This window comes from Pongo abelii, chromosome 10 (assembly GCF_028885655.2).
Source record: "Pongo abelii isolate AG06213 chromosome 10, NHGRI_mPonAbe1-v2.0_pri, whole genome shotgun sequence".
In the NCBI taxonomy this organism is placed as follows: domain Eukaryota; kingdom Metazoa; phylum Chordata; class Mammalia; order Primates; family Hominidae; genus Pongo; species Pongo abelii.
In genome coordinates, this window is record NC_071995.2 from 43221922 (window position 1) to 43246373 (window position 24452).

Below are 24452 nucleotides of genomic sequence, written 5' to 3' on the forward strand. Positions count from 1 at the left end.
ACATACTCTGCAGGGTAGGAAGTGGGTGGGCATCTAGTTGGGGACAAAACCCTACAGCAAAGACTCATTAAGTAAGACACCCCAGAATAATGGTGTGTTACAATGGATGGCTTCAAGAGCCTCCATATTTAATAACCAGTTTTAAGTCTCTTTGCTGTAATTTCCTCTGTTTTCCTGACCATTCAGTAAAGTTTTGGCTAACATAAAAGCCTGGTCTCCACAGGGCTGGGAAGAATTAAGAAAGGCTCTGTGACTGTTCTTAGTCCGGTAATATAGGAGTAACTCACCTTGAAGTCAGCATGGCAGGGGAAGCATCAGTCCTTGGCCAGTGCAGGGATCAACAGGCTGGAACTGAGAAACAGCCCAGGCACAAGCAGAGGGCTGGGAGCCCATGTGAAATACCCCTGGAGACTCCCTGAAAGAAGTTAGAAGGAACCTGAGAAGGGCATCCTACTCTCACGCAGGTGGAGATCATCAATCAAGAGACACTAGGTTAAACTGTGACCTCATTTGCCCTGGCGAGGCCGAGGGATATGGGTTACAAATAGAATCCTGAGTGTATGCCTCCTAGGGACTCTGAAGCTCGTGGGAGTTTATCTGCCAAGTGAAAACCACTGGGCCATGTGTTGGGTAAAAAAAAAGGTTGAGACATTCTCTTCTAGGCAATGAGGAGCCCTGTGGGTTTTTAGGAAGGGAAGTGAGAAGATGAAAACAATAAGATACTGAATTTTTACAATTTTCTAATATCATTATAGTGAACAGAGGTTTGTTTTTCAATAACTGTACTATAAGAAAGTTATAAATATTGTTTAGGGAACTGTGTTTTCAGTTGAAACAAGGCAGTAAATCAAGGTTGAAGCTTGTGGATTTAGTTAAGTAGAATGAAGGTAAAACAAAATCTCAATAAATCAAAAAAACCAACCTTAATGTAGGCAGTTGATTAATTAAAACTCACAGCCAAGAACAAGATTTACACAATCCTGAAGTGCCAGTACTGAAATAGCATCTGCTTCCAAGCATCTGCTTACCAAGAAACTTTGCTCTTCTTACTGAACAATAGGATAAATCATGATCCTTCTATAATCCTTTTAAGACTGGAAGTGTTTCCCATGAAGTTTTCAAATGGCCTGGGCATGCTCATTTCACTTCAGTAACAAAATCCACAGACATAATTTGCTCAGTTTACAACTTTGAAGTAGCAATCGTGCAAATCTCAAATTGTAGATGTTTGGGAAGAGAGATTAAAGCTGAAGGGGGGCCCCAAGGAGATTGAGGGGAAGAAGAGGGAAAGAGTGGAATTCAGTTTCCTGCAGTGCAAGGGCACCCGGGGTGAAAAAACCTGAGGGCAAAGAGTCGTCAAGACTAAAACTAAAAAGAAGATGAAGAAAATGTCTGATGATAAAGTCAGTATGCTTAAGTGAGTTGTGTTACATGCACATTTTGCTTACTGAAGTGCAGCCACATATGCTAGATAAAGGAAAAGGAGAAACAGCTTAAATAGGTCTGGCTAATTTTGCACACTCTTCCCACTCAATGAGCCATCCTCTGTAGTGAGACTGAGATGGGCAACAGTAATCTGTTTTTCCCATAGTTTGTAAGTGTCTCTCACTGTGTGGGCATCTTGCTGCACTGAGTATGAGTCTTGGGTTTAAAGATATGTATTTTTTTTTAACAACATGATTCTTAAATTGAAGCCAACTACTTCATCAGGTGCCCAGTGGGGTGGGGGTGGAGGTAGAGACAGGAAACTGGAAAATCCTGTCAGTGGATTTATTACTAGTTGTATGATAGTCTCTGTGTCAGGGCTCAGGCAGATAAGCAGAAGCACTGTGAGTGGTACAGAGAATAAGGGCTACAAAGACTGGGGCTTACACAATTATGGAAGTTGGTAAAGAAATCTGTGGAAGGCTGTTGCTTCGGCATCTGGTAGTGGGCCTGAGATTTCTCAGCAAGACTGATATTGAGAAGAAAAGCTGGATGTGAACTGGAGGAGGACAAGGACACACCAGAACCCACAAGGACAACTGGAACCCAAAGAACAAAATGGAACCCACATCTGCATCTGATCATCTGCAGCCTGGTCAAGGCTAGAGACCTGTAGTAGGAGGAGCTGGTGACTTTCACCATGGAGCTACACATGCAGTAAGTCCAAGATTTAGAGAAGCTAAAGGAGATGTGGCCAGAGCTGAAGAAGCCTCAGGCTCAGCTGCAGGCCTGTAGCCAGCAAGGTGAGGTAGTAGATCAGCGATGCACACAAGCACTGTAGCTCTGAGTGCCTTTAACCAACCTGCCAAACATAATGGCTGCCACTTCTCTCTGCCTTGCAAACTGTGTGCAAACTTTTCTTGTGCCCAGAATCTAATTCTAATCCAGAATCATACACAGAAGGGAATTCTAGAAAAGATAGTCCTAATTTAACCAAGTTAATGCACTCTACAGCCACTTCCATCTCCAACATTAGGCTTTTCCCTAAGGGATTTCCAAAGATAACATTAATAAAAGGTTTATTTTATGTTCTTCCTTTAGAACTCAACCCTTGTGTAAGATGTAACTCCACTATACAGATTGCCGTGTACTAACATTGTAAGTGAGAAAATTGTTACTCAGTTCTGGTACCAACATTCTTGCTGGTACATTCTTCTCCTCTCTTCCATCATTAAGGCAATTAGGGTCTCCCTGCTGAGAATACAAGTGAATCTACAATATGATGTTATCAGCATTCTTCCCAGACATCCTCTGTATGTGAAAAAATTATTAAATATAAACTTTTCCCCATATTATGTTGTGGGTTTTTCTAAAAAAAAGAACTCAAAAGACCCTTATTTGTTTCAACTGACCTATCAACCTGACATTTGATCTTCAAAAAAATAAACTACTTCTTTTGAAGTGAGGGCTGCACTAAAACTATACATTTCCTATTTCTTTTTGTTTGCTAAAGGGTACGTATTGGTGAAAATTTTGATATTCATAATTCTGGGACTTGACACTTTTTCTGTAAAACAATTCCATTATGAGAAAATGTTATGGTACCTTATTCCCCTTAAGTCATGGTTTACACAAATATTGTTCCATCTCAGTAATTTCTCAGGGCACCCAAGAGCTTAGTGGTAGCTGGATTCTGAGTAAAACCATTAGCTTGTGATGACCATTAACTAATGACTGCCATTATGTGCTATTTAATAATACGATGAGCTCATTGAGCTCAGAGCCATGTCTTGCTCATATTTGTATTCAAAACACCTGGCACATACTAAGCACTCAAAAATAATTATCGAAAGACCGAATGGTTTTTTGTGTATGACTTTAAATGTTTGGCTTTATAAGCCTGATTTTGGATAAGTGACCTAGACACAGAACCACAAAGAATAGGTAAGTATAGAAAACACAAATCGGATTAGTGGACAAAGAAAGGGATTATTCTCAATCTATTTGCCCTTCTTCATTTCCATCAACAACTATTTGTTGATTATGTACTATATATCAAGCACCACATCAGAAAATAGAAATATAGAAATAAACAAGACAGAAGCTTCACCCTCAAATATTTCACAGTCTTGTCTGGCCACAGACATAGAAACAAATTACTCACTTCCTGGTAAGTGCTTTTAATAGAGAAGTGTATGCAGAGCAGAGGTGATCAAATATATTCTCTAATTAGAATGATATACTGTTCAAAATGGTGGCTGGAGTCAGTCATAGATAAGCCTAAGTTCCAGGACTGAGAGGTAACTAATTTCAAATGCCCATTCTGGAGCGGAAAAAAGTTTACTAGGTTCCATCTCACTGAAAGTCTGCCTCACTTACACTCCAGGTCCACCCACAGCTTAAGGAAATTTTTGCTTATTAACACCTGCGGCCTGCAGAACCAGAAAAGTCACATAGGTGTGGTTTTCCAAACTGAACTTAGGAGCCATTCATTTGCTCCAGTAAATTATTTATCAGATGTACACAGTGCTGTACTGCATCTTTACAAACAACTGGGTTTGAGTCTATATTGTCATTCACTTATTTGACTAATTTTTACAGAGCACCTTCAAGGGTCTGATTGATTCCTGATTGTTTGCCAGCTGTGAAACCAAGGACCAATAATTGCTAATGTCAAGGTGAATGTCAAGGAGCTTAAGTTAGATGACAAATAATTTCAAAACAATGTGATAATGTCTAAGCAGGTAATTATGATACCATATATATCGGAGCTACGGAGTGTTATTGAGTCACTGTGGAGGAGACACTAAATTTGCTTTGAGTGGAGTTTGGGAGAACTTCAGAAAGGGGATATTGCCATTGAATCGTCAAGACCAACTAGGAGACTACCAGATACAGAAAAGCAAAGCCTTCCACAAATACTTAGTAAAATTTAACCAAGCATATTCTAGGTAGGCAACACTTTTAATGATTTCTTAATCCTCTTCTTTGGGCATTGACTGACCCTAAAGGTAGCCATGGAAGCAAATTCTCCAGCACTGTTCGGAAGCTTCTTTGGAATGTTGCATGGCTCCAAAATAATTGGGAACAAGTGAGATATCTGAAATACATGGTGAATCCCTGTGTTAACTGACCAAACATGTAAAAAGTGAAATTACAGCTAACAGCAAAGCAGCAGGTCAAGTTTGACCTCCCTTCAAACACCATTCATGTTTCACTAGTAGTGAAAGATCAGCCTCCACAAGAGTGTCCTTGGATCCACCAAAGCAACAAATATTCACTTGCTGGCTGCTCTGTGCAAATTACTCTGCTAGGCTTCATAAGCCTGGAGTTTAATAAAAATGAAGGAAAGTTGTCAAATGACAAAAGTACTTCTAGAGGGCAGGAACCAGGCCCCCCATATGGTCTTTATAGGACCAATTAAAAAAAGATTAAGTTTCCAATTATGTTTCCCACCTTAGAAACTCATTTATTTATTCTACTATATAGCTTATTCCTGAATATGTGCTCTGTAAGCCTTTCTTGTTGTTTCAAGAAAAGCCCATTGGGCTGAAATCAAATGGTAAATGCCCTTCATGTGGCATAATTATGTTTTACTACTATTCTCTAGCCATCCTCTGGTTTAGAAATTTCAGGAGTTAAGTAGAATCTGGGGAGCATTAGGTCCTCAGACACCCATTACTGTTATTTACCATTTTGTTTTCACTAAAATTTCCATTAACTTTTTCTCCATCAGCATTAGATTATAAATTGCAATCAGTTATCTATTGACTAGAAAGAAATCTTCCTTGTAACGAATTAAGTAAATAAATAATTTTGCCCTCACTTTCATCCTATTTGTTCTTGAGAGCCACTTTTTCAACATTATACAAACAGTAACTTTTCGCTAAAGGCTAGTAAAAGAAACTTTTCTAAAAGTAAAACTTTACAAAAAGTTTAGATGTTTTAGGTTTCCAAATACATAGATCAAGCCCGATAGTACAGTCAACTCTCAATCATTTATATCTACACACAGGTCTAGGCACACCAATTGAGAGGGCAGCCAAATTAGATAACACTTAAAAGATTTGTTCAAAGCTCCATTTGAGATAAGTATATGTGGAAGTTATAGAAGCATTATTTGCATAACATATATCAAAAGTTGAACAGCACAGTAGAGGCTATTTGAACGCCAGTAACTTCTTCTATTAACAAAGAAGATACATTTCAACTATTTGACATTGTCCTCATGTTAACTGAAATGTGGGCTAGTTGCTCACCACATAACCGTACACTTCAATTCACAAGAATGGAGTCTGATACAAAAAAAAGTGAATTTATTCCAAAGCTAGCTTAGGGGAAGGGGCATAAACTGTCCTGCCTTTACATGTGCCACTTCACCTTTGGAGCAGAAAGTGGGCATTTTTATAAGATAAGGGAGGAAATTAGCAAGGGCAGGGGTCCCCCTGCTACCAGGCAGTCATTTACTAGGAAGTTGAGTTGGTGCCTTCCTGGGCAGAAGTATGTTGTAAAAGTGGCTAAGTTGTCCAGGCGCAGTGACTCATGCCCGTAATCCTAGTACTTTGGGAGGCTGAGGCGGGCAGATCACCTGAGCTCAGGAGTTCGAGACCAGACTGGGCAACACAATGAAACTCTGTCTCTAGTAAAAATACAAAAATTAGCTGGACATGGTGGTGGGTGCCTGTAATCCCAGCTACTTGGAAGGCTGATGCACAAGTATCGCTTGAGCCCAGAAGGCGGAGGTTGCAGTGAGCTAAGATCGTACCACTGCACTCCAGCCTCCAAGACACAGTGAAACTCTATCTCAAACAACAACAACAACAACAACAACAACAAAAAGTGGCTAAGTGGGCATGCTTTCAAGATGCTCTCCTAGTGGATTTGAGTTTCCAGGCAACCCCTGGAGGGTGAAAGTTCCTGGAGGGTTTGCTTTGGTCTGCAAAGCCACTGTCAATTCTGGAGGCAAGATCTGTCTTGGAGAACCTAGTTAAAAGAACTTGGGCTGTAGGGAATGTCTGGTGAGGGGAGGTGAAAGGTTATATTTGCATTTCTGAAGGCTTAAGTAGGAAATAGGGAGTCAGGGAAACAAGAGAGAGAGAGATGAAAAATAATAATTAAACCACCTCTAGAAAAATGGGAGTACTCAGTTACACTCAGAGACCTTATTCCCAGAGGTAAAAGTACTAGAAGTCTTAGGGAGGTATTCCAGAACATGCTTTCTCTGTGGCAGAATACTTCCTCTTACCCTGCACTTTAGACAAGGTAAGAGAGCACACCTGGGCCCTTTTGGTCTTTTTGAGGGGGTACACATGCTTAGAAAAAAATTACTTAAATTATGACACTAATATAAATTAAAAGCTAAAATTTATTGAGCTATCATGTGCTAAGAACTTTTCATGCATTATCATATTTAATCCTGACAATAGCCCTCTAACACAGATACTATTATTTTTGTTTTACAGGTGAGATAACTAAGGTTCAAAGAACTTAAGTAACTTGTCAAAGAAGCCACAAATAGGATATGTCAAACCTAAAACTTAAACACAGGTACTCCTAACTCATAAGCCCAAGTTCTCAATTCTATTCTAATCATAGGGACTGACATTTTTATAGAGTAGATATTACTTATCTCCAAGCAATGCCCCTATTCTCCTAGAGGCTGAGGTCTCTCAGTAAGGCCCAGAGCTCTTTCTGCATCATCTACAAGAGATGTTAATCTGTCACAGTGCCACTTCCTCTTCTTGGCTAACAGTGCCCAGTGCTGAGGTTTTGGAGGACACAATAAATAAAATCTCCCTTTTTAACTCAAGGTTGGAGCCAATTTAGAAGTCAGACTCAGGAATTGGTCAATATTGAGATGTTAGTTTTGCTACCCATAGAAATGCAATGGTAATGATCCAGACTCAAATGGGCTTGCTTAAACTCTTTTTACCCCATTTCCCTTCCAACTCCCAGCCCCAGATGTTGGGACTCAAGCTTGTGGGAGGGTTTGGGAGTCTAGGGCAGATGTACTTTAAATAGGGTTGCAGCCTTGCTTTGGTCCAGGGCAAAGAGGAAAAAGAAACCCAATCTCCAATGCTCGCAGACTTTCAATAGATGAATTCTCTCCACTTGTGAACCATGACCTAAGGTTGTTCTCTGCCTGATGTCCTCCACCAGGTAGCATCCTTAGCCTGAACAAGGATAGGTGAGCCAGAGGCAAGCTGTGTTGCTCTAGTGGAGTCGTCTCCAATGAGAAGAGGGAAAATGGCAGAAATTAGTTCCTACATTATAGGAACTTCCTTACACCCCTGAGAGTGTGATCCGAGCAGAGACTTGAACCAAAGGGGATTGGCAATTATGTTCTGAGAAAAAAGAAGTTACTGTGTATGAGCGGAGGAGCAGACAGTTCAGCCTGCCCAGAACTATTGAGACAAAGAAAGCGCTTCCTCTCCACAAACAAGCATGAGTCGGGCTACAGTATGTTGATTTTTGCTTTCAATGAATCTAACTCTGTATAGAGAAACAAAGGGTATGACTTTTTAAAGAAAAATGTGATGAAACAGTGTTTGGGGATTTTATTGTGATTCCCCTCCTACTGACCCACTGCATTTCCTAGTACTCCTTTTGCTATTTTTCTCACAGCATTTATCCCCTTGGGGATGAGAAGATTCAGGCCAAAATCCAAGGCTTTTGATCTTCAGATGCTTTGTTTTTTGAATTGTATAAACCTAAACCCAGTAAACTCAGGGCAGAGGACAAAAGACGTGGAGAATACATAATAATGTAAAAGTCAGGCTGGGGGTGAGGGCGCTGTTTGGAGGCAACAATGGAGAGGGGTGTTATAGGGAAGTCAGGACAATTCTATTCCGAAGAAAGAGGCCTTGAGCTGTGGGCCTGGAGGTGCTTTACCTTCTTCCACTTGCCCAGATACAGGAGGGAGGAGATGAGGCACATGGCCATGACATGATCACAAGACGGGCTCTGAGACTCCATGAACAAGGGCCCTGTATACCCCTTTCCCAGGTGGAACTCAGGATTTTCCTATGGCAGCCTGATAGGAGAGCAGAAGAAACATCTGCAGAAGTTGTCTAAACAGGGGTGCCCAAGACAGACGGAGAATGCGTCTCAGATGCCCAAGAGCAGTGCAGATGCGGTTTGAGAGCTGCAGCAGAGCGTGCATCCATGGGAACAAGGACTTCAGCCTGGATGCCCGCATGGATGGCTGACAATGCCAAAACCAAGAAACTCAACAGCAGCCAACACAGCAATGCCCCAAAGGCCACCCAGGTCAAGGGGATGAATGGTCTGAGATTACACTTTAGTTGGGTTACAGAAAAATGCTGAATAGTCTATTTCCTGAGTGAATACACTGAAAATCGTACTCACTGCAGAAGTACTAACAGTGGAATATGTGTTAGGTGTCAAATAATCAAGCAGTATATTCAGCAAATACCAGAGAGCTGTAGATGAAGAAAGCACAGAACCCACCTCCCCTACACACACACACACACACACACACACACACACACACACACTCACTTCCAGGGGCATTTTTATTTACATAATATTCATTTCACTTCCTCATTTAAACAAACCCACACAATAGAGATGTTACTGCATCTCTTTCTGAGCACAATCCCATCCTTCAGCATCCTTGAATTGCTTGGCCCTTTAAATTACAGAGGTTTATTCCAATGTCCCCTTGTGCCTCCACAGGTTGTCTTTCATGTCAAATTTTTTTTCATGATAATAAGAAAACAACTCTAGATGTGTTTAACACAGCAGCCAAGGTGTACCCACGGGGTATAATTAGCACTTACTATGTTAGAAAGAAAAGGTAAGGTATAATACAGTACTGCTTGAAACGAAAACGGGAAAAGGTACCAGGGAAAAAATTGCTTCAAAATTGCCTTTCTTCTTGAGGTACTCAGAAGTGATACTTACTGTGATTCTGTTAATTATGGAATAAAACAGGGGGTTACTTAGCATAAGCCAGGCATCTCCTCTTTCATTGAGGGAGTAAAATAGGCTGCCCGTGGATTGTTGATGTCGTTTACAGGGACTGGCACCACTGAGAATTTCAAAACTCCAATCAGGTGCAAGGTAATGTTGACAACTGATACTATTAACAGCACTTAACTTTTAAAAAAATAAATAAATAAATGTGGGTGTGTATGTGGAGAGGTATCGTAGACTTCTGGGCTTTGGTTCAGTTTCTCCCACTCCTTCTACAAGAGTGGTTGGATAACTGGCTCTCTGCCTTTATAATAAAGGATTCCAAAGTCTCTCTGTTGTTGTTTTGTTTTGTCTTGTTTCCCATCTTAGAATTATGGTTTCTAAAGGCCCCATGACTCATATTCAGAGTGTTTCTAATTTTGTCTGGTGGGTGGCACCTTTCTCTCACTTGTAACCTGTTCTTGGATTTAAGTAATCATTTCCAAACACTACACTGTTTGAAAACGTAATTATCTATTAGATACAAGAATCCTTTGTTGTGCAGGAGTTTAAAAATGCCACCAAAATGCATATGTCATGGGTCATCTTGAATTCAAAGGCTCAGGTATTTTTTAAAGCTCACACACATTTCATCAATTTTATCGAGTCCAAAGCATTGGAGGATGTAGAGTGAATTTCAGGATAAAAATGATCTTATTTGATTGAAATTACTTATTAATTTGTTGCAGCTGGGTAAAGGAGAGGACATTTTCTTTGCATCTTAAGTAATACAGTGAAAAGCATTAAACAGGATGGATTAGGACTTAATTCTCTAAATATTAAAAGACATGCCATTTGAGTTTAAGTCCTTCAAAGCTGGAGATGGTTCCAGTGATAGAAGCCAGATTTGTGCCTTGGTTTTTAAGATGTCTCCAAAGTTGAAGGTGGAATTACAGAGGACCTAGATAAAGGTTACAGAACAAGGTTGGATAAACCTAAGATTCCATTCGGATGGCCTTGAGCTAAAAAATGAAGGTTTAAGTAACTTTCATGATGATGATACCACAATATCACAAGAAAAATAACACATCATCAACTGGTTCTGAGGTTAATTGCATTCTATATTAGTCACATTACACACTCTAGCACTTAGACAAGCTGTATGATGTACTGAACCAGAAAACAGTAAAATTAAATGAAAACATGTTGTGGAGAAATAAATGAAAAAATAATAGATGCCCACACACTAGGTTCCACCCATAATATTAATAGAGTGTATTATTTCTGGGTGATTTTAAGAACAATCTGTCAATGTTTTTGGTTGTTATTTCAATTCCTACTGCCAGATATTTTGACTATAAAAATTAAGCTAAATTGGAAATAATACTGTCCAGTCTTCACTTTCTATGATAACAGTGACCTAAATTATACTTGAGATTAATACAAAAAAATGACATTTGAAAATCATCCAAGAAATTTCCAGGAAATCACCAAAATAACTAAGATACCACTGGGAGCACAGTGATTTAGACCTGTAGTCCCAGCTACTTGGGAGGCTGAGATGGGAGCATTGCTTACACCCAGGAGTTTGAGGCTACAGTGAGGTATGACTGTGCCACTGCACTCCAGCCCAGACAACAGAGCAAGTCCTCATCTCTTGAAAAAAAAAATCATTTTTATTGATTCTAAGATGCATTTTGCCCAACATTTAAAAATATCTGAAATTGGGGTGTGTCTGACAATGGTATCTCACAATTATAACTGATGGTATGTTTTCTTAGTAATACATAAAATAATAATACATCTGAAAATTGACGGTGTCTTACATTCTGCATAATATGGTAGTTTTGGTCATGGGTATTCTTACAGGCAAAGTAAGAGAATAAAAAATATTCCATTACTCTCTCAGAGTTGATTGTATTCACCTAAGTTTGTATTCACAGGGTAAAAGTAATAGGTTATCCAGAGTTGCTTGAGTTTCTAGAGCTGTGCTGTCCACTACAGTAGCCACTACCCATATGTAACCATTTACATTTAAGTGGATTACTATTAAATAAAATGAAATGTCAGCTTCTTAGTGGTACCAGTCAAATTTCAAGTGCTCAATAACCATAGGTGGCTATTGGCTATCATATTGAACAATGTGGATTTATAGGACATCTTCATCATCAAAGAAAGTTCTACTGGGCAATGCCAGTATGGACTGCTGACTTTATATCACAAATTCTTTAGACTTGAACAGTAGTACATGCAGCAAAGTCACAGGCATTTTAGTATCTATCTCAGGGGTAGCAGTTTGGTGTAGTTAATTCAAGCATGGGCTTTGAAATCAGACAGACGTAGGTTTGAATCTTGAATGTCAAACTTAGTGTGGTTATCATCAGGTTTCTTGACTTCTCTAAGACTCAGTTTTTCATTTGTAAGATGAAAGATAATTGTGGTAACTACTTCACAGGGCTATTTAAAGAAGACAAAGGGTTATCCACAAAGCATAATAAGCATTCAATTAATGCTAGCTTTCATGATAAGTCTTTTAGAATTTTGGTGACTAAGGTGTGGCCAAGTTGAGCATGATGGTGTGATAAGTGCTAAAGTATAATAAAAAATAAGGTGGTCCAGGAACAAAAAGAAGGGAACTTCTCTTTCTCAGTCAACCAGGAGAGGCAGGGAAGATTTACCAGAGGAGGTGATACTTAAACTGCATCTTGAAGGATGACTAGATGTCCATTGGGCTGAAAAGGCTAAGGTTGGGATGTTTTTGCTGGAGAAAGAGCATGTATAATGCTACAAAAGCTTGAGAGAACTCCTGGCACTAAGATAAATGGATCTCATTTGGGAACGAGGTAAAGAATAGAGATTATTAGGAGCTGAGGCTATGAATGTTTGTTGAAGCCAAATTGTAAACCTGAGTGCCCTGCCAAAGATTTTATCAAGATTTGAGGTAGGAACCCCATTGCAATAGTCTGGGTGAATGCTGAGCAAAACCCTAATGAGGAAGTGAAGAATTGTCTGCACTCACCACCTCCAATATGTCTTCTCCCATTTGCTCTTGAACCCACTTTATCAACCACCAAAGCCGCTCTTAACAGGATTACTAGTGACATTCATATTGCTATGCCTTGTGAACCATGTTGGTCTTCACCTTTCTTGACCTGATAGCATCATCTCACACAGCTGATCACTCTTTTCCCTTGGAACACTTTCTTCACTCGGCTTCCAGGAGATCACACTTTCTCCTACTTCACTGGATATTCCTTCTAAGTCTCCTTTGCTTATTTCTCCTCATTTCCACAACACTGAACACTGGAAGTCCCAGGGCTCAATACTTTGGGCCTCTGGGCTTTCTTATGACTCCAAAGAGTTCAATATCATGGCTTTATGTACACACTACATACTGATCACATTAAAACGTTCAGCCCACTTCTCTAGCCTGAATTTCATATTTGTCTACCCAACAGCCCACTCATCATGTTTACTTGGATCTCTAAAGGGCTTGCTCACTTAACTTGTTCAAACCATAATTCTTGATCTCCTCCCCCTGCAGTCACCCTCATTTGAGTCATCTAGACTCCTTGGAGTCATCCATTTCTTCTCTCTCTCTCACATCCCACATTCAATCAGTCAATATCCTGCTGACTTTACCTTCACAGTAAGCTCAGAATAACTCCACTTCTCACCATCTTACCTGTTACCATCTTGTTTGAGCATCCACCATTTCTCCCAAGTCTCCCAACTGCCTTCTCGGCTTCCACCCAATTCCCCACAGTGCCCCACCTCCCACCCCCATCTATTCTCAAAACAACAGAGACATTCTGCTTCACGCGTGAGTTAGATAGGTCACTCCATTCAATTGTCTAGTACCTTTCCATCTTCAAGTAAAAACAAGAGACATTAAAAGTGCCTACGTGTCCCTATGTAATCTTCCCTGTCCCCTCTCCTCACCTCCTTCTCCCTTTGCTCACTCCACTACAGCAACACTGGCCCTCTTTCCACTCCTTGAACGTGATAAGTATGCTTCTGCCTCAGGCCCTTCATACCTGCTGTTCTCACTGCCAAACATGCTTCTCCCCCAGTTCCCAATTTCTACGTGGCTCACCTACTCGTCTCTCCCAGTTGTTAGTCAAATGTCACTTTCTCACCGGAGCCTTCCCTGACCTCCTATTTAAAATCGGACACTGCACCCAACACACTCCCTATCCCTTTACTTACTCATTTTTTTCCCCATGGTTCCCATCATTATTTAAAATTTGATATATATTAATCTATTTGGTCTATTATCTGTCTCCTCTCACTAGAATTTAAACTCCACGAGGTCAGGGATTTTTGTCTGCTTTTGTGCACTGCTGTATCCCCACAAGCTTCATGTACCTGGCCCATCAGTACTCAATAAACCTTTGTCAAGGAAATTAATGCACATTTTCGCTTCTTTGAGGGGGCTGAGGAAGATGGAGAAGGTGAGAAGTCATTCACATATTTATAACATTTAGTGCACCTCTCCCATATGCCACATACTGTGCTAGATGCTAAAGATCCAAGTGACTTAGGCAGTTGGGTATGTAGTGATGCCAGCAACCAAGACAGAGAATCTGGCAAACGAACAGGAATGCTGAGAACACTTGTTGAGTTCTGATGCCTATGGGACATCCAGGTGTAGATTCCAATCATAAGCTGGAACCAATTCCAAAATCCACATTGATCCACCATGCAGGAGCCAGACTGAAAGGGGAGGTTAGAGGGCCTCCCTGGAGCACTGAGCCACAGTGCACACCTGGGCAGTAATTCCATCCTCTGCACTGTCTTCAACTACAAAGAATAAAGTAAACATTCATAATACTTGCTTCTTAGCATTAATTGACCTCATATGTGTAGAGCCCTCAGCTTCCCAGATGAAAGGTGTTACAGAACTACAAAGTTAATCTTGCTGACTCAGTGGGAAGGCTGGTGCCCGGAATTATCATGGCCCTGACTGGAGGCATCTGGGTATCTATCTTGATGTTCCTCTCCAAGAGTTGACCCAGACTCTGCCTAATCTCCCAGTGAGATCTAAAGAGGAATACTCTCAGAAAGGAAACCAAGCATGCTTAATAAAGAATAAGAATTTGATATAACTATGAACCTCTGGGGGAGAAAAACTACTTCAAATATATTAGCAAAGAAAGAAAGTTCTTTTATTAAAAAAAAAAAAAAAAAGATTTGGATGATTTCCAGCAATGCAAGACTTCAAAAAAGGAGTAAGAGAGAGGGCAATGAAGCCTGTTTTCTCCCAATTCCAGTGGGCACTGTGGTGAAGGAGGTGAATAGTTTGCACAGAGGACTAAGGATAGCTTGTTAACAGATGGCTTACCTACTCAAAGAAAGAATTATCTTTGAGGAGCAAATATAAAAGAAGCAAATGTGTTGACTCACTCATACTGACAAAGAAAGAATGTGACTTTGAGGATATGTTTCTCAGACCTTAAAGGCTATTTGCAGCAGGGAAGCTTATTGCAGAGGGGTGGGGTTGCACTGAGGGTGGGTGTAGGGGAAGAGAAGGTGTCTAAATTCTGGAACCTTTTATTAAAGCTTGTTTTCCTTGTCTGAATCTTTTGGTTCCTGTATCTGTGACAGTATTCATAACTCAGCCCCAGTGTGCCAACAAACCCCATATGTTTCAGTTCTCTCCTTATCTTTTAAGCCAAGATAAGGTTGAAATGAGTGTATTGCAAGAGATTTGTGACAGAATACACACACAAACACACACGGTGGTGGAGGGTGCGGACCGTGTCTTACTCATCTTTGTTTCCTTCACTGCAAATAACTCAAGACTTACACAAAGAAAACACTCAATAAATTTCTCAATTAAATGTGCATATTCTTAAGACAAAAAAAGAAGAGAGTCCTCTGTGGAGAAGGCCTTTCTTTATAGATTGAGGGAAGTAGCTGTGGGTCAGATAACAGGAGTCAGTGAGCAGAAAAACCAACTCTAGCCATATTCAGAAAGAACACTTTCTGTCCCCACTCCACTTCTCATTCATTTATTCATCTAACAGCCTTTCAATCAATATACACATTTGATTGGCTACCATCTGCCAGGCTTTGAATGCTGGGAACATAACCATGAACAGGACAAGGCCCTGCCACTAAATTGATAGTGTAGTGTGGGAGAAAGAGATTAATAGAAACAATATTCAATGTCAGGTAATACAATGAGCTTTTTTGCTAGGATTATTTCATTCAGTCTATTTCTTCTCACATTTTAACATACCTGCAAATCATCTGGAAATTTCTTAAAAATGCAGATTCTGTTTCAGTCTTTCTGAGATAGGGCCTGGGATTCTGCATTTCTACTAAGCTCCCAGGTGATACCTATGCCAAAGATTCTAAAACCACACTTTGAGTATTAAGGATTTAAACATTCCAGCAATTCTGTGTGGAAGGAGCTATCATCCTCTCCATTAAAGAGAAGAAAACCAGGGCTTGGTGAAATTACGTGATTCATCTATAGCATCATGAACAGGATGTTATGTGACCCACCAAGCCATGAAGCTGGGCATGCACAGCAGCACTCCATCATCAGATAGAAGTGGTATATGTGCAATCAGGCCCAAGCAGGCCCTTAAGGCAAAAGTGAATTACATGAAGTGGTCCAAATGCTCATGGTCCCCTCTTCTGCTATGCTGTCTTCTCTCTCCCAGCCTGCATCTATGGCCTCATGGGGCATTCCCTATGATCAGCTGACAGAGGAAGAGAAAACATGGGCTTTGTTTTTAGATCTGCATGATATGCAGGCACCACCCAAAAGTGGACAGCTGCAGTACTAAAGTCCCTCTCTGGGACATCCCTGAAAGACAATAGTGAAGGAAACATCTTCTAATTGAGCAGAACTTTGGGTAGTGCATCTGCCTGTGCACTTTCCTGGAAAGTAGAAATGGCCAAGTGTGAAATTATAAACCAATTTGTGGGCTGTAGCCAATGGTTGGTCAAGATGGTCAGGAACTTAGAAGGAATGTGATAGGAAAATTTGTGATGAAGAAATCTGAGGAAAAGATGTGGACAGACCTCTCTGAATGAGCAAAAAAAAGGTGAAAATATTTGTGTCTCAAATGAATGTTCACTGAAGGGTGACCTCAGTAAAGGAGAATTTTAATAATCAAGTGGATAGGATGACTTGTTATGTGGATACCAGTCAGCCTGTTTCTGCAGCCACCCCAGTCATCCCCCAATGGGCTCATGAACAAAGTGGCCATGGTGGCAGGGATGGGGGTTACACATGGGCTCAGCAATATGCACTTCACTCACTAAGGCTGATCTGGCTATGACCACCACTAAGTGTCCAATCTGCCAGCAGCAGAAACCAACACTGAGCCCCCATATGGAACCATTCCCCAGGGTAATCAGCTGGGTATCTGGTGGCAGATTGATTACATTGGACCACTTTCATCATGGAAAGGGCAGCATTTTGTCCCTACTGGAATAGACATTTACTCTGGATATGGATTTGCCTTCCCTGAATGCAATGCTTCTGCCAAGACTACCATGTGTGGACTTACAGAAGCCTATCCACTGTCATGCTATTCCATGCAGCATTGCTTCTGACCAAGGAACTCACTTCACAGTGACAGAAGTATGGCAATAAGCCCATGCTCATGGATTCGCTGGTCTTACCATGTTCCCCACCATCCTGAGGCAGCTTTCTTTTTTTTAACTAAAAAGTAAACTTTAATGTCGAAAATGCAAACTTGGGGAAGACAGAAAAGATCACACACAAGGCTGTCACTTCACACTTGGAAGGTTGCACAGCGGCCGGTCAGAGGCGCTCCTCACTTCCCAGATGGGGCGGCGGCCGGGCAGAGGCGCTCCTCACTTCCCAGACAGTGGGCAGCTGGGCAGAGGCGCTCCTCACTTCCCAGACGGGGCGGCAGCCGGGCAGAGGCGCTCCTCACTTCCTAGACGGGGCGGCAGCCGGGCAGAGGCGCTCCTCACTTCCCGGACGGGGCGGCAGCCGGGCAGAGGCGCTCCTCACTTCCCAGACGGGGCGGCAGCCGGGCAGAGGCGCTCCTCACTTCCGAAACAGGCATAGGCGCTCCTCACTTGCCAGATGGTGGGCAGCCGGGCAGAGGGACACCTCACTTCCCAGATGGGGTGGACGGTCAGAGGCGCTCCTCACTTCCCAGACAGTTGGGCGGCTGGGCAGAGGCGCTCCTCACTTCCCAGACGGTGGGCAGCCGGGCAGTGGCGCTCCCGACATCCCAGACGGAGTGGCAGCCGAGCAGAGACGCTCCTCACTTCCCAGACAGGGTGGCGGCCAGGCAGAGGCGCTCAATTCCCAGACGGGTTGGCCGGGCAGAGGTGCTCCTCACTTCCCAGACAGTTGGCAGCCGGGCAAAGGGGCTCCTCACTTCCCAGATTGGGCAGCGGCCGGGCAGAGGCACTCCTCACTTCCCAGACGCTTGGCGGCCGGGCAGAGGCGCTCCTCACTTCCCAGTCAGTTGGGCAGCCGGGCAGAGGCGCTCCTCACGTGCCAGAGGGTGGGGAGCCCGGCAAAGGCGCTTCTCACTTCCCAGACAGGGTGGTCGGACAGAAACACTCCTCGCTTCCCAGACGGTCAGGCGGCCAGGGAGAGGCGCTCCTCACTTGCCAGTCAGTTGGGCGGCCGGGCAGAGGAGCTCCTTACTTCCCAGTCAGTTGGGGGGCCGGAGAGAGGCGCTCCTCACTTCCCAGACAGGGCGGCGGCCAGGCAGAGGTGCTCCTCACTTCCCAGACAGGGGGCAGCTGGGCAGAAGCGCTCCTCACTTCCCTGACGGGGCGGGCTGAAGCAGCTTTCTTGATAGAACAGCGAATGGCCTTTTAAAGACTTGATTATAGTGCCTACTAGGTGGCAGATACCTGCAGGGCTGGGGCACATATCTCCATAAGGCTGTGTATGCTCTGAATCAGCATCCAACTATATGGTACTGTTTCTCTCATAGCCAGGATTCATGGGTCCAGGAATCAAGGGATGAAAGTGAGAGTGGTATCACTCACTATTACCCCAAGTGATCCGCTAGCAAGATTTTTGCTTCCTGTTCCTAAGATTTTATGCTCTGCTGGTCTAAAGGTCTTAGTTCCAGAGACAGAAATGCTTTCACCAGCAACATCACAACAAGGATTCCACTGAACTGGAAGTTAAGGTTGCCACCCAGTCACTGTGCCTCTGAGTCAATAGGCCAAGAGGGCATTTCTGGTGTTGGCTGGGGTGATTGAGCCAGATTACTAAGGGGAAATTGAACTGCTATTCCACAATGCAAATAAGGAAGAATATGTCTAGAATACAGGAGATCCCTTAGGGTGTCTCTTAATATTATTAATACCATGCTCTTTGATTAAGGTCAATGGGAAACTACAATAATCCAACCCAGGCAGACTATGAATGGCCCAGACCCTTCAGGAATAAAGGCTGGGTCCCACCCCACCAGGTAAAGAACCATGACTAGCTGAAGGCAAAGGGAATACAGAATGGGTAGTAGAAGAAAGTGGTTATAAACACCAGGTATGACCATGTGACCAGTTACAGAAACAAAGACTGTAATTGTCATGAGTATTTCCTCCCTATGCTGTTATGAATATGTTTGTGTATATATATACATATATTAAGTAAATATCTTTCTTTTCTTTCCTCTTTCATTCTCTTATCATGTGACAACATAAGATGTATTGAGTCTATATCAACATTTAAGTGTTAATTTTATATCACAGTATTTAAGTTACAGGATATCAAAGAGAAAGTAAACATCACTCAAGAACTTCACCTTCTCTTCAGGGGAAGAGATTAATGCATTTCTTGGTTGTATGCAGGAGAGTTGTCTCATATTCGATGGAATCATGACCTTGTATTTATTTGGAGATTAAGTTTGGTTTAAGGAGATGCGCTTGTGTGGCAAGTTGACAAGAGGTGGATTTGCAATGGTTAATTTTAGGTGTCAACTTGACTGGGTCAAGGGTTGCTCAGATAACTGGTAAAACATGATTTCTGGGTGTGTTTATGAGGGTGTTTCTGGCAGAGACTGGCATTTGAATCAGTGGACTGAGTAAAGAAGACTCATGCTTACCAGTGTGGGTGGGTAACATCCAATCTGTTGAGGACCTGGATAGAACTAAAAGGCCTCTGCCTTTTAGCCCTTTAATAGAAGGGCTCTCTTCTTCATTCTCTATTCTGGAGCTAGAATATCCATCTTCTCCTGCCCACAGGCCCCAGCACTCTAGGTTCTTGGGCCTTTGGACTCTGGGACTTACACCAGAGGCCACTCCTGACGACCCAGTTCTCAGGCCCTTGGCCTCAGGTTGAGTTACACCACCAGCTTTCTGGCTCTCCAGTGGGCAGACAGCATATCCTGAGACTTCTTGGCCTCCACAATCACATGAGCCAATCCCCATAAAAAATCTCCTCTTACGTATCTCTATATATCCTGTTGGTTCTGTTTATCTGGAGAACTCTGACTAGTACAGTCATACAGCTAGTAAATGCTGGAAACAGGTACAAATCCAAATCTATTATATTAACCACCTCTCCCCATACTGCCTCTAAGACAACTAGTAGAATGAGCTATGGGACTGGGAAAGCTCCTCCTTGTACACAAGGATAAAAGGGAATGGGGCATGCAGAAAAGACCTCCTAAGGGAGAAGACAGAAACAACACTGGGACTTAATTATGTAATATGGAGTCTAGTGCAGTGTTGTTTCCCTTGTTTTTGAGTATTGCTCTCCCTCCAGCCTTTTTAGACTTTTTTCCCTTATCTCTACCTTCCATGAAATTTTAATACTGCAGATATACTGTCTATTTATTTATGTACTCTGGTCCTTTGGAGAGCCACAAATCACTGCAATATCTAAAGTTTTCTTCACTCTCCTCTCTCCCACCCACCTCTCCAGAACCCATTTTTATGTCACTGGGGGCTATGTTGTCCCAATGAGAATGCATGATCGGTATACTTTGCTCACATTGTAGGATGTATCATTGATTTCACAGAATCACAAAATCTCAGGGTTGAAAATAACTTGAAGGCCATTTACTCTTTTGCAAGAACCTTAGCAAGTGACAATATATCCTGTACTTGGACACTTATAGCAATGGAGAACTCACTACTTGACATGGCAGCCCCATTCATCTCTGGAGGGCTCTTTACTAGAAAGCACTCTCTTATTTTGAGCCCAAATCTAGCATGTCAAACTATTTCACTAGTCAGTTATTTCCTTTGTTGCTGAACAGAAAGTGCAAAGTTAGGTACAATAGAGGGTAGAAACATGCCGAATATTTGGTTTCTAGGGACCAGACCAGAAACTGGTAATTGTATATGTTTGTATTATGGAAATTCTCTTGTGGTTCACCTATTTCAAACCTTATGTCTCTAGACTTTGTATCTCTAATAATACAGTGTGAAGTTTCTCTAGCATTTTGAAGAAGCCATATCATACTTTGTCATCTTACTATGAACAAAAATTTCTCAGTATTAGTGTTGTTTCTAGAGATGATGGAATTGGTACAATAAAAAGGAATGGAATAGAGGTAAGAAGATTAGGGTATAATTTTTAAAATGGGGGCTACTTTTTAAATTTAAAATAACAGTGGTAATCAGTTGTAGAAGTAAAAGTGCTAATATAACTATAAAATATGAGTGGAGAGGAGGGAAAAGGAGATGAGTGACAGTGAGATGAGGATGAGCTAAGCCCTCATCTTTCACAGTGGGAATCAATAGCACTGTCTAAAAGTGATAAATTGAGAAGTAGAGAAACAGACATATTTTGAGTAATGAAAATAGCTATGAAACTCTAAAGCCAGAAGCAGAAAGAGGAGTGGGATAGAGGACGGTTGGAAGATTCTTGCTTTTCTTCATAACTTCTTTTAAACCATCTGACTTTTAACCAAACACATATACACATTAATTAAAATTAAAAACAAAAGAATAATGCAGTTTTAAAAACCACAGTAGTGGTCTGTCACTGTCTGTTGGCCTGACTGGAATAAGTCACCTAATCTTGGATTTAAATTTCTCATCTGTAAAGTGAGAAATGGGCTACATCAGTGGTTTTCAATGTTTAAAAATAAAATATTAGGCCAGGTGTGGTGGCTTACACCTGTAATCTCAGCACTTTGGAAGGCCAAGGCAGGTGGATCACTGGAGCTCAGGAGTTCGAGACCAGCCTGAGAAACATGGCAAAACCCCACCTCTATGAAAAATACAAAAATTAGCCAAGCGTGGTGGCATGCACCTCTAGTCTCAGCTACTCAGAGGCCGAGGTGGGAGAATCACTTGAGCCTGGGAGGCAAATGTTGCAATGAGCCGAGATTGTGCCACTGCACTCCAGCCTGGGTGACAGAGGGAGACCCTGTCTCAAAACAAATAAACAACAACAAAAAAATAATATTACGCAGAACCCCAATATATGAAAACAATTTTAATGAGGCTGTTCTGATTGGGAGGGGAGAATACCAGGAGTTTAACCCACTGTGCCTCTCTCCCTTAGCCCTTCCTTTCCTTCACCCCCCCACCCTCACCCCATCACAGGCAACCTTATGACACTTAATCAGAGAATTCCAAGAATTTAGTTTGAAAACCATAAGCCTACATCAATTTTGCAACTTATGATTGTAACCCATAAATGTAATGACTTTGGACTAGTACAGTATTTTTTTAATTTAATAGAAAAAATCAGAATGCAGTCCATTGTATTGTTGTGTACAACTCTTATTTCCATGGTGTATGTGTGTGTATGTGCGTGTGTGTGTACTGAATAAAGACAGAAAGTGTGTTTCTTGTTATCAGTCACAATGGAAACATCTACGTTTTTCCAACTCTAACATTCTCTGACTCTGTGACTTCTCTGAATCATCTACTCTCTCTCAGGATCCTTATATATAGCAACCCAAATTGCAATAGAGTTTTTGCTTTCTGCTAGAAAATCTTTATATTTTCACAATGCGTCAAAAAAACTGCTGGCTGTTCTGGAACTCTGAGTCCCATTAGGAGAATGCTTGTATACCCAGGTCTTGGGTGGAAGAACAAGAGAGGGCATAACTGAAAATCCCTCTGGGTGATTCTAATACGTAATCCTCCTCTCCTCCCACCCACTCATCCACAAGACAAAGAGTGGAAACAAGCTGGCAATGCAAATAGTAAAATATATTTGGGAGGAATCTAAATTACTAAGCCTCATTTATTGAAAAGAATAGCCAGTGGTTCTTCTTAATTAGTGAATTTTTAGGCAGCAGAGTTCTAAAGTGGTAAAAAATGTCCTAGACATTTTTCATTTTCATGAATGCCAAAATAAATATGGTATTCTATATCATATTACCACTAGCTCAGGAAAGGACTACATTCTCATAATTTGAAGAAAACTAGAATAGATCCATGGGGAGAGGAAAAAGTTGGGTCTTCCTATTCCTGGAGCTTCATGAATTCCTTGAAACAGTACAAAATTTTGTTTGAATGTGTACATGTACATTTTTCTAGGATAAAAGGTCAATAACTTTCGACAGCTTCTCAAAAGAATGTGATTGCTAAAAAAGGTTAAAAATCACTGGGTTAGAGGATCATGTTCATGACAAAGGCAATATGAACCACTGTCTCCAGGTGAAAAAATTTTGACTTTACCTTAATCAATAGAAGGCTTTGTTGCTTTTTTTCCTTTTGAAGGGGACTTAAAAAAAAGTGCATATCTGCTTTCACTGAGGATTCATCAATTCAAAGGCAGACAGCCTTAGATGACATACAGCCAGCACAGGGAGGCCTCGGCAATCGGTTACACCTGTACCGCCTGGCAGCGAGCGCCTGAATGGACACCTATGACAACAACCTCCACAGATCATGCACAGACTTGATAGGGGTAGCAGGGCACAGTGAGGGAGCAACAGAGCTACCTTTATGATGCAGGATTATTTGCTGACTATTTCACAGGGAAGGGACATAAAGTTCATACTAAGTATTCCCTTCCCCCAGTTAAGGAAGTATGGATAGTGCATTTATTTTATTTCTTATACTTTACAGTAATGCTGAGACAAAAATGCCTCCATGGTGTAAAACTGACATGCTAGGTTTTTTACTACTGAAAACGTCCAGTACATCTAGAAATGGACCTCTCCGGAGTGTGGTCAAAGCCTTTTTTCCATCTCAAAGCATTTGATAAAAACACTTTTCTACCACTTAATAGGAAAGATGTTCAATATATCACCTCCTATGGCCAGAAAAGAAGCCTACATTTCAAGAAACAGAGAGTTCAAAGGAAGGAAGGATATAAACAACTATTAGATACTGAGTGCCTTGAAGGTCTGTACTATGGTTTTTGTTTTGTTTTTTATTTTTAAGCATCTGATACAGAATTGCATCTAATATGAAATCAAATAATCCTGTATTCTTTGGAATAATGCAGATCTGAATCTTGGTTCCACAGCATCCTAGCTTATCCAACCTATGGGAGTTTCACTTTCTTCATCTGTAAAATAAAATAATTATATCCATTGCCTTGTGCAGGCACTGTGAACATTTTTTAAACCAAAACATATAAAACTCCCAGCAAGTGTCACTGCTCAGTAAATGTCGGTCCCTTGCCCCCATCTCTCACAGCCGCCTCCCTCCTCACAGTGGACTTCTAAATCCCAATTTCCAGGAATGACAAACTTTTGGTCCTTCAGTAAAGTATCAGAAGGATACAGACTGGTCGTGGGTGGGAGGGGGTGGCAATTCCCTTCTAAGATGTTCTATTTTTTTTTCCTAATACTTTACAGTGTTTCAGGAGACTCTTGACAAGTATTTCAAGCTTATTTCCATGCTTGCCCCAAAACAGGCAAGCAGGAGGAGGACTGAGGTATGGTCCGTACACTACGTCCAAAGGGAGGTACTGGGAACCAGCCTGGCTCACATGAGAGGTGTGATCAGACAGGAGAAGCTTTTGAAGTCTGGTAGCTTATTTTTAGGCAAATGGTTGGCATAGGAGCCATCATGAAGTAGCTGCCACACCTTTATGATGCACAGAAACTAGGTGCCCAGAAAGTATGAGTCTACCTAAGGGCAGTAGAGGGCTCATCTAAAGATGAGGCTTCAAGGATAGCTACAGGGATGGCTTGAGTCCTCATGGCGGAACTGGGGCACTGGACTTT

General features: G+C 41.7%; 1 protein-coding gene across 1 annotated transcript in view; it reads left to right on the top strand.

Annotated features, from left to right (window-relative positions):
- Positions 1 to 17152: 17152 nt before the first annotated feature.
- Positions 17153 to 24452, top strand: part of LOC129049380 (uncharacterized) — a 28796-nt gene continuing 21496 nt past the window's right edge. The window contains exons 1-4 of the mRNA XM_054528502.1: positions 17153 to 17333; positions 17402 to 17556; positions 17597 to 17691; positions 17849 to 18005. Of these exons, the coding sequence (XP_054384477.1) occupies positions 17153 to 17333; positions 17402 to 17556; positions 17597 to 17691; positions 17849 to 18005 (588 nt within the window). The remainder of the gene's footprint in view (positions 17334 to 17401; positions 17557 to 17596; positions 17692 to 17848; positions 18006 to 24452) is intronic.